This window comes from Arachis hypogaea, chromosome 19, assembly GCF_003086295.3.
Source record: "Arachis hypogaea cultivar Tifrunner chromosome 19, arahy.Tifrunner.gnm2.J5K5, whole genome shotgun sequence".
NCBI classification, from domain to species: Eukaryota; Viridiplantae; Streptophyta; class Magnoliopsida; order Fabales; family Fabaceae; genus Arachis; species Arachis hypogaea.
Genome location: NC_092054.1, coordinates 150298654 through 150309718, shown reverse-complemented (window position 1 = coordinate 150309718; position 11065 = coordinate 150298654). Strand labels below are relative to the sequence as shown.

General features: G+C 34.6%; 2 protein-coding genes across 2 annotated transcripts; both read left to right on the top strand.

Annotated features, from left to right (window-relative positions):
- The first annotated feature begins 1101 nt into the window (after positions 1 to 1101).
- LOC112775016 (histone-lysine N-methyltransferase ASHH1) lies at positions 1102 to 5642 on the top strand. The gene is made up of 11 exons (XM_025818484.3): positions 1102 to 1305; positions 1906 to 1935; positions 2070 to 2137; positions 2299 to 2455; positions 2720 to 2806; positions 2910 to 2994; positions 3090 to 3183; positions 3316 to 3514; positions 3977 to 4011; positions 4628 to 5114; positions 5245 to 5642. The coding sequence occupies exons 2-11, from the start codon at positions 1933 to 1935 to the stop codon at positions 5503 to 5505; spliced, it is 1476 nt and encodes a 491-aa protein (XP_025674269.1). The 5' UTR covers positions 1102 to 1305; positions 1906 to 1932; the 3' UTR covers positions 5506 to 5642.
- Positions 5643 to 6431: 789 nt separating this feature from the next.
- On the top strand, positions 6432 to 8596 carry LOC112775017 (phytosulfokine receptor 2). Its single transcript, XM_025818485.3, has 2 exons — positions 6432 to 7613; positions 8178 to 8596. Exon 1 carries the CDS (start codon positions 6432 to 6434, stop codon positions 7572 to 7574), a length of 1143 nt encoding a protein of 380 aa, XP_025674270.1. The 3' UTR covers positions 7575 to 7613; positions 8178 to 8596.
- The last annotated feature ends 2469 nt before the right edge of the window (positions 8597 to 11065 follow it).

The following is an 11065-nucleotide window of genomic DNA, read 5'->3' as shown; positions in this document are numbered from 1 at the left end:
GATTCTGATCTCGGGAAAACTCCTTACACAGTAGAACAGAACCCTTATATCTTCATCAGCTTTAACCGCAAATGTTTCATACTGAACACCGGTCGATACAACCGCCATGGGAATCTTGTAGAATAATTTCTTCACCCACTTGCTACCCAAAACTCCCAGCTTCTCCAAGATGCTGTTCTTCAGATCTGACAAAGTCATCAACGAACTAATAAAAATACTTAGTGGTTCTTTGTCGGTAAACTTCACACCGTGGCTTTTACTTTTTTTTTATTTTCCCAGAGCAATGCACTAGGGCAAGAAAACTCTCTTCCTCACTAGCCATTGTGACAATGATCTCTTATGAGCTAGAATCACTCGCATATATATAGATTTCCAGTGATAGTAAACCGTGGTGACCCATAGGGGTTTATGTGTTTCGCCATCTCTTCATAAACCGTGGTGACTCACCACGGTTTATGCACGCCAGCAATCCTGAGTAAACCGTGGTGACCTGCCACGGTTTACGTTCAAAAATTCTCCTTCATAATCCGCCTTGACTCACCACGGTTTATGAACAATATGAAACCGTGGTGGGTTGCCACGGTTTACATAATAATCAGTTTTTGCACATACGGGTAACCATTTCCAGTTTTGCACATTTGAGTAAAGCTTTTCTCAAATTTATTTATTTAAGTAACTTGCCCTAATAATAATAATAATAATAATAATAATAATAATAATTAAATTTATTTTATTATATTAAGTTAGATAAAAATTTTATTATTTAAAAAATAATTTAGTATTTAAAAGTCAAATATTATTAAAATATTTTTAGAAAAAGTATTTTTTATATCATAATTATGTAATTATGAGAAGGAATTATTTTTTTAGAAAATATACAATTTTATTGTTAATAACTTAATATATAAATAAAGAATTAAATTTAATATATAAAAAATATAAAATATTTTACATAATTATATAATTGTATTATTTTTTTAATATCATACGGTCGAAATAAAAATAGTCATATAATTATATCATTAAATACACATTTAAAATAAGATAATTTAACCGAATATCAATATTAAATTCTAAATATAATTACAAAAGAAAAATACAACTTTGATATATCGTAAGTTCGTAACATCTTCAGACTTCAGTCATCTTCGTCCCCGCAACCGCAGCACTTCGACCCAATACCTACGCTACGGCCACGGTTCACCGGAAAACCTCTTATCCGGCGCCGGAGAGGGGCTTCTCTTCCAACAGGAAACTGATATTGATAGTATTGGAGGATCTTTTGTCCCGTTTGTGCTGCCACAGGTTTGAACCTTTTAACAGCGTTCTAGGTTTCTACACCATTGTTTTTTTCTTCTTCGTGCAAAGATTTGAACTTTGGAGGTGAATCTGTCTCTAACGTTGTTATTTTCATGTTATTCCTCAAAAACTGCGACCAAATTTCTTTGCCCGAGTTCTTAATCACTGCTTGTATTTAAGGCTAGCTTGACCTGAGTATCAGTACTGGAATTGTGAATTTTCAATTTTGTAACTCCATGAAGTGTGAATGTGAGCTTAGGTTAGGTCACCCTCTAGTACTTTGTGCCTCTTACTTTGATCTAGAATGTGGTGGGAAAATAACATCCTATCTAATTGTAAAGAGTGAATGAAACAGAAGGGGGAGGCCAAGAAATGGGAGCACTTGAGTTCCTTCTATTAGCCATGTCTTGTTTTCAGTGGAATCTTATTCTGATTGGTAAACTGAAGAGGAAAAGCTGAGACTAGTTTATCTACAGTGTCATCTTGCAAGATGCCGAGTTTGATTATATTCTATTAGTTTGGATAAAGTAATTAGTTTATTGCTATCTGTGTAAAGCCATCAAAGATGAGTTATGAACATAAGTTTCTTTTCTTAAATTTTCTCAGGTTGTAAGCATTTCAGCAGTTACTCGGATGGTAATTTCCTTCCACTCACTTCATCACTCTGTATCTAGTTTTCTCTTAATACTTCCCATGTTATTTTTTCAATAAACAAATGCTCCATTTTATGGTGTGCTGGAGTCAAGTAACAAATACTTTATCATTTGAAGGATCCTAATGTAGAAGAAGAGTTGCCCCAATACATACATATAAATCAGAATGAATTTTTTATACGAAGGTTAGTAATTTCATTGATGGTACATGTTTTGATTTTCCTTTCTCTTTGTTCTGACACCAGTTCTTGTGTTCATTTTTTGATATGCAAGTTCTTTTGTGCTTAAACTAGATTTTAATTCCATTTATAAATAATTAACTTCTTGTATAATTTATCCTGCCCAGGCATAAGAAGCAGAAGGAGGAGGATATTGCTATATGTGATTGCAAATATAATGTTGACGACCCTGATAGTGCATGTGGGGACAGCTGCCTCAATGTTTTAACCAGCACCGAATGCACTCCTGGTTATTGCCCATGTGGTGACCTCTGCAAAAATCAGGTTAGTTCATGTTTATGTCTCTCGATGATGATATTTTGTTATGTATTAGTAATACCTATTTATAATTTAATTGTGAAAGATACCTGCTGGATCATAAGAATCTATTATTTACTGGTTATCAACCTGTCTATAAGGGGTGCTTGTCATAACTAGTTGCATATTGAACATTCTTGAACTGATTTTCCTATCTATTTTGAGACTTTGACAAACTTGGACCAAGATTCATATTTTTCTGTCCTTGTGTAATGAATACACTGAATACAGAGATTTCAGAAGTGTGAATATGCAAAAACAAAGTTGTTTAAAACTGAAGGCCGTGGTTGGGGTCTTTTGGCTGATGAGAACATTAAGGTAACCGTACAGCGAATTACTTTTAAACAAAGTGATGTATGTCTGCAATCTCTGGCTATTTAGTGTAGTAGTGTTGACACTTCAATTTATTTGTATCATTCAGGCGGGACAATTTGTCATTGAATACTGTGGAGAAGTAATATCATGGAAAGAAGCCAAACGTAGATCCCAGGCTTATGAAATTCAAGGTCAAATGTTGACTAGTTCAATGTTTGTTACTTTCTGTTTGATGATTAAGTTTGTAACCTCATTTTCTTATCATTTTTTCGTTCTTGCTTTGCAGGTCTAACAGATGCATTTATCATTTGCCTTAATGCCTCTGAATCTATTGATGCAACAAGAAAGGGAAGTCTTGGCAGATTTATAAATCATTCCTGGTATATCAATCAAACAATATACTAAGATTAAATAAAACTACGTTGACTTGCAAATTATAGTAGCCACTAGTTATTCTCCTTGTTTCCCATTGCCTCTGGTTTGACATCAACTTACTACTTTTAAGTTTGCAGTCAACCAAACTGTGAGACAAGAAAATGGAATGTCTTGGGCGAAATAAGAGTTGGAATATTTGCGAAATATGATATTCCTTTTGGAGCTGAATTGGCATATGACTATAATTTTGAATGGTTTGGGGGCGCAAAGGTTCGCTGCCTCTGCGGTGCAGCTAGATGTTCTGGATTCCTTGGAGCAAAATCTCGTGGTTTCCAAGTAAGCTTTTTCTATTAGCCACCTCAGAAAATAGTTAATGAATTGAAAATTTTATTTGTTCCTGAGGTTCTAATGCAACTCTTTATCCATGATTCATGTAATCACCATATTAAGTCATTAATTAACTTCTTTGGTGGACATTGTCGGGTGTATTTTTGCCTATTAGAATTCTACCTAAGGCATAATATTGTTGTGATCAGATCTTAAACATAATTAACACTGGACTTTTCGTGTTGGCAAGGCAGTGAGGTCCTCCGTTTAATTTGGTTATATACATTTTAATACAGTGGAATGTCTGCTCAACTGAGTTTATTGTTCAGGAGAACTTTTTCAGTTGTAGTGAAGTACTAAAAAAGAAAAAGGCATCTTGCTCTGCCTTTGTTTAGGTATATGTGTATATATATGTCATTTCTCTTGATTCTTATTTGTTTTTTTTTTTTTTGGGGGGAAAATTCTGAGCAGGAAGATACTTATCTATGGGAAGATGATGATGACAGGTAACCTATATTTTATGTGTTCTTTTATGATGTGGACTAAACAACAGTTTTCTTTTCTTTTTCAAATTAGTTATTGGCCACAGAAAACACTTGCAATAAGAAATCTAATAAAATAATTCCATCGAGTGCCTAAATCCAATCTTTTCGGTTTAGGCAAAGTACAGTCTGGTTAGGGGTTGAATAACTAGTGCTGTAGCTATTATGATATGTCAATAATGGGGAACCTGCATCTTAGTTGACTCAGTCGCCCGACATGGAGAAATGCCCCTTCTGCAACTTGGATAATATTCCCCATTTCCCCCTCCCCGTGCCCATACTTAGAGTGAAAGCGGAAGTATAGGGAACCAATTTTTAGTTAGTTAATATTAGCCAATCTTTTTTTTTTTTAAATTCTAATAATTCTCATTTTTTGGAGAATTTAGGATTTGAGATTTATAATTTAGGGTGTAGGGTTAAAAGTTTATGATTTAGAGTCTAGAATTTAGGATAAACAAAATAATTTTTAAAAAGTTGGTTAATGTTGGGTGAAAAAATTTGGTTTCCTGGCATTTGTGTGAAAGTTAAGTCTCTTCTACTTTTTATATGAAACCAGCAACTTAAGTCTTGTTGGATACAGGTACTCTGTTGAGAAAATTCCTGTATATGACTCCGCGGAGGATGAATTGGGGACAGAAGTTCTTAAACGTATGAACTCAGACAGCTCTGGAAATGATTTTAATGGAAGAATAGGATCCTCCGTGGATAATACAATGAAAGCTGAGCAGCTACCAGACTCTGGTGCTTTCAGTATTCCCCTTAATTTGGCCCAGATGAAGGATTTAGACGTCAAGAAGATTAAAACTGAAGTAGTAAACGAGGATATGAAATTGGATTCTGAAGATACTGAACAGGCCTTCTCCCAAAAGAATGCAATGATCTCGCGTATCCGAAGTAATAGTGCTGCCAGAAACTATCACCTTGGACCTGGGTCCATGTCTAATAAACGATCCAAGGCATATCGTGGCAGAAAGTTAAAGAATCTTGTTCAGAAGAAAGTTGATGCCAAGTTTGCCGCCGGACTCTTGGCTTCAAAGGAAGCACAAGAGGAGATTCTAAAATATGAGGTTTGTCTTACATTAATACTTTCTTGTATGCTGAATACTGTTCCAAGAAAAATGTTTTCTGATTTGATGGAACACTTAACATGCGAAACTTTTGAAAAACGCTCAAACTAATCCTATGGTTTTAATACAGGAAGTCAAGAATAACGCTACTTCTGGTCTCGATTCCTTATACGATGAAATAAGGCCAGCCATTGAAGAACATGAGAGGGATAGCCAAGACAGTGTATCTACCTCTGTAGCAGAGAAGTGGATTCAAGCTTGCTGCCTAAAATTGAAGGCAGAGTTTGATCTTTACTCCTCAATTGTCAAAAATGTGGCTTGCACTGCTCAAAGGTCTAAACCTCCCTCAGAAGCTGATAATGAAAACGAAATTAGGCTGTTGATGGGTTGAAATGAAGACATTTTAAACTTCTAGTATTTAGAAGGATATTTTGAATCTTACTCTCGTTACTCGTTTTTTATCCTTCAACAATTTCTTCATTATTTCACAAAATATATGGGAAGCTGGGAGGAATTTTTCTCTTGAAATTCAAACCCGTATAAGTTATCATCAATCTTTTCTTTTTTCGTTTAGCTTTTGAAAGCTTTGTTGGGCTGTGTATCTCCATTGAAGTTATACTTTCTCCTTTATAAATTTTAGAACTACATTCACGGATTCACCCTCTCTTGATTAACCAAAAGAGCATACGTAATAACCTCTTAACAAGCATAATACAACTCGAAAGGGGTTTATTTCCTTTTAAACAAGAGTCCATAGATCAACCCTTTTCATGAACATGGTCAGCTCTCAGCTGTTTCTTTCGTTGAAGTGTCAAAAGTCATTGCAAATTAGTCATTGTAGTCCACAATTGAGTACTATGTTATTTGAAATAAAAGTTGAGATACGAAATATTTGTGGCACATGTTGCTTTCGAGTTGAGTTGGTGATTCGGTGCTGCTACAATAAACAATAACCGAACGGGAATCAGGATCTCCCAAAGGGAGGTGGTAGCAGATAACATCAGCAATCAGCATGATAGTGTTATATATATATATTTAACTGAACGGTCTTTTTCACCAAAGCCGGTTGCTATCCATTCAAAGTATTGTTTCTGACTCAACCGAGATTGCAAAGCAAAACACAGTGATGACTGATGACTGGTGAGTGGAGTCTACAGCACGGAAACCGTTGACTGAGTCTAAGAAAAACACACCACACTTTCTTAGAAACAACGCCGCCCCCAGTCCCCACCTTTCCATGGCCATACCCATTTCTTTCTCTCTCTCTCTTACCCCGTCAGTATCTCACTTTCTCTCTTCATACACCCTTTCTCTCTCATGGAAAAGGCACTCCAAGCCGTCTTCGCCGCCACCGGCACCTTCTTCGTCGTCACCCTCCTCTTCGCTATCGTCATCCTCGCCTGCCAGCGCCGCAAGGCCAAGACCTCCATGCTTCTAACCCGCCACGACAACCGCGCTACCAACCCAACCCGAACCCGACCCGTTCCAAACCCTGACCAATCCTCCATCTCCGTCGTAGATGCCAGCTGGTCCTCCGATCCCAACCTCAAGATCTCTCTTACCGAGCTCGCACGCGCCACTGAAAACTTCTCTCCAAATCTCATCGTCGGCGACGGCAGCTTTGGCCTCGTCTATAAGGCCCGCCTCAACGACGGCACCGTCGTCGCCGTCAAGAAGCTCTCCCCGGACGCTTTCCAAGGCTTCCGCGAGTTCCAGGCCGAGATGGAAACTCTAAGCAAGCTCGATCACCCAAACATCGTCAAGATCCTCGGCTACTGGTCCTCCGGGCCCGAACGCTTACTCGTCTACGAGTTCATCGAACGGGGAAACCTCGATCAGTGGCTCCACGAGCCCACCACTGGGCCCAACGACCACATCTCCCTCAGCGACCTCCGTTTACCTCTGTCATGGGAAACCAGGGTCAACATCATTAGAGGCGTGGCCCACGGGCTTTGCTATCTCCACGGGCTTGATAAGCCCATCATACACAGGGACATCAAAGCCAGTAACGTGTTATTGGACTCCGAGTTCAAGGCCCATATAGCTGATTTCGGGCTTGCTCGGAGGATTGACACGTCCAAATATTCACACGTGTCAACGCAGTTTGCTGGGACCATGGGCTACATGCCCCCGGAGTATGTTGCTGGGGCCAATGTGGCCAACCAGAAGGTGGATGTGTATAGCTTTGGGATTTTGATGCTTGAGACGGGCTCAGGGCGCAGGACTAATTTGCCAGTGAAGTTAGGGGAGGAAGATATTGGGCTGGTCCAGTGGGCCCGGAAGATAAAGGAGCAAAATAGTGAGATGAATATTGTTGATGTGAATATTTCAAGGGAAGGTTTAAGGGAAGAGTGTGTTAAAGAGTATGTGAGGATTGCTTGCATGTGCACTGCTGAGTTGCAGAAGGAAAGGCCTGAGATGCCTGAGGTTGTTCGCTTGTTGGATTCCATGCCGCTCTGAGCCTCCGCCGCCAATGCCGGAACTAATTCTCTTGTCCAGGTCAGATCATAAGAAATATGTAAATAGCTAATACAATGTACTACTATTAGTAGAACTATAGATATATTTCTTGATTAATAAATAGTTTTGTGGCTGTACCCTTGCTTGAAACATATTCATTCATTTGTTTGTTTCCTTAATTCTTTGTTGTTCTAATGTTCTTCTTGCCATATGCCAATTGAGTTTCCACAAGGAAGTGAGAATTTGAAAAGAAAACAGGAAAAAGGAAAGGTTCAAGCCATGCCATTTCTCTCCAATTCTCAATAGAATTTATATATTCATTTTAAGTGTGAATACTATGTTCAAATATCCAACTTTTTCCATGACAAAATATAATGCTCAAGGGATTGTTTATGAGTTAGAAACTTAGAATTTAGGTGGAAGGAAAACGTTTGAAGAATATATAAGATTGATCAGCCTTTAAATTTAGCTTGTTTTATTTTGTTAAACATTTGTAATATTTTTCAATTATCTAGTAAGCTATCTATAACTATTATATTTCGATCAACTTTTAAATACATGTTAAAATTAATTTGGATTGGAGCCAATTATGTATTCTGTTAGATACTCTCTATTAATCAATTGAGGTCAGCTATGTCGAAGAAGAGGTCAACCGTGTTGATGATGATGGTCAGAAAACCGAATCGAAGGCAAAGTTTAAATCTCTAAAGAGCACAAACAGTTATTTAGCAACAGTTATTTAGCAAAACCAATTGCCAGAACGACGTGTCAGCAAATAATTGGACGGATTGGCCTATAAATTGACAAGAGACAGATGAAAAAAGAGTTGGAATCTTTTCAAAAAAAAAAACGCTCACACTCACTCGCATTTCCCAACAACTTAGTCAATAGTTTTTTTGGAAGGATTCCTTCCATATCTTTCAATTGTACTTTACTATTTTTGTACTTTTTTTTTCATGCAATTTACCTTCTTTGCAATGTCATTTTGTTTCCTTTAAATTCAACAACTTTTATTCTTTCCAGTCTTCATTCTAATTTGTCCTTTACATTTTCAAACATTTTTACTTTCTGTAATTTAATTTCATTTTTATTCAAGTCATTTAAGTTTTATTATTCATTTTGAATTTTTGCAAAGTTTAATTCTTTTTTCTTTGTCACTGAAAAAGGCATAATTTTAATGCAAACGAGAGAGAGTCTAACAACCCTAAAAAATAAAAAGTTAGGTTGTAACATTAGAGCAACTCCAATAAAATATTTTTAGAGTATTATTTTTTATATTTTTAAAAAGTAAATTAATTTAAAACTAAAATTTGTATTAACATTGATAGATAAAATAAAACTGATTTTACTTTAAAAAAATGATATCACTCTAATAAAAAATTAATAAAATTTTATCATTTGTATAGTTATTTAATGAAATAATTAAAAATAATATAAAATTATAATTGAATTGAAACCAAACATTCTAATAACAAATTTTATTTTTAATTTTAAATTACTATTCATAACATACAATCTCATAAATATTATGTGTTATTTTGTGACACCTAAAATAAATTGAACTTAAAACTGATATCAAAGATATTCTTAAGAATATCCAAACTTTTATAAAGTCTATTATAAATTTATAATCACATTTTAAAAGAATTAGCTAATAAATATTCTTAGAATATTATTTTTTGAACTTTTTTATGTATTTAATAGCTAGATTGAAAGTGTATTAAAAACATAAGATTTTGATTAATAAAAAATTTTATTTTATTACTTTCTTAAGTTAGCAAAGCGCTATCTTCAATTTATGTAGGACTTTTAATATCAGTTACTTAGATGAAGCTCTGCCATATTCAATAAAAAAGACTACATTGACCTCAGATACTAGCGGCGGCACTTCACCTCTGACCAAGGCCTTACAAGAGACGACCAACGTACGGCACTGTCATTGGTTTTGCTGTGAACCAGAGCTTGTTCTCTGTCCGGTTTATGGCTGCGATGGACCAAACTCAAGGGGAGATTCATTGCTGTGAGGAGTAGCAATGACAAACTAGTCCTTTTCGTTGGCTTCTGTGGTTAAGGAACCGGGGGCTTGTGGTTCAAGTACATTTTATTTTCATGGAAATCAAATATATTCTAAAAGAATATGGAAATTGAAATGATGGTATTTTAATTCTTTAAAATCAAACTTACTTGAAAATAAGTTTTTAAATTTTGAACCAAAATAAAAATATGATATTTCCATCTTAAAATTTTTAAGAATTATTTATAATTTCCCCAACCACACTACACCCTGATAGAGATAGAGGTGTTTGTAGCCGGACTGGGTTTAATTAGATTTAGAAGCGACTCCAATTGTCTATTGAATTTATTTTGACTTAATCTAATATAAAATTAGTATTTATAAATTTATATAATAAATTAATATAATTTTATTTTTAAAAATTAAATTAAATAAAATATTATATCATATAATATAAAAAATTTAATTAAAATATAAAAATATAATATTTTATTATTAGTTTTACTCTAAACTGTATATTTTACTTATAAAAAACAATAATTTTAAATTGGATCGGATCACCCGAAATATAATTGAATCCAGCTCTAAAATAGCAATGGGTAAAAATAACAGAGTCAAATCCAATAAAATATACCTCAAATTTAGATCGAATTGAGTCTTAAATACCCCTAAATAGAGATATGTTGTGATGTTCTATATGGACCAAGAATATTGAATAATGCAGCATATTCTTGGTTATCCTTTTCAATAGGATGTTGAGGTGTAGAAAAAAGAATTTAAATTTTTATCACAAAAGTGTCACAATTAACCTATAATGACCTCTTATTATTTATAAAATTCGTCACTTATATAATATATGTTAGAATAATAAGAATATATATTACATGTATAAACAGTTTTAGTAATTACTAATTAGTTTCGACTAAGTTGGTCCGGTTATTTATTGACCCAACAAAAATTATCTACACAAAACACGCACAAATCGCATTTTTTTTTGTTTAAAATAATTTTCTTTCTTTTAAAAGAAAAAAAAATTTATCTAAAAGTTTGGTAATGACATAAAAAGATGGCTAAATCATCGAGATTTTACAGTATGTAAATTCTTTATTGCAGCATCAATTTTGACAAATAGTTATAATGATCGCTGTAGTATTTTATGTGTTTACCTAAGTTCAAATGATTATTAGAGAAGTTTGGCATAAATAGATTGAAAGATCAGCCATGTATATCCAAACTCAAAAAATAAAGCAATGTCGACATAAAATTGTCAAGTGAAAGAAAGAAAAAACAGATCTAATTCAAGGGTCTTTTATTGCAGTCTAAATTAGAGGCACTTACCTTATCAGAAATCCATGACGGTGAAATCATTTTAGAATTGGAAGACAAACTTGAGAAAACAGTGCAAAATGAAAAATCTTATTAGAAGGATAAATTTAGAATCAAATGGCTCAAATCTGATGATCAGAAAACAACTTTC

Coding starts and splice junctions, on each gene's coding strand:
- LOC112775016 (XM_025818484.3), top strand. Junction 2,138..2,298: donor AATGAATTTTTTATACGAAG/GTTAGTAATTTC, acceptor TATCCTGCCCAG/GCATAAGAAGCAGAAGGAGG. Junction 4,012..4,627: donor TGGGAAGATGATGATGACAG/GTAACCTATATT, acceptor TGTTGGATACAG/GTACTCTGTTGAGAAAATTC.
- LOC112775017 (XM_025818485.3), top strand. CDS start 6,432: ATGGAAAAGGCACTCCAAGCCGTCTTCGCCGCCACCGGCACCTTCTTC.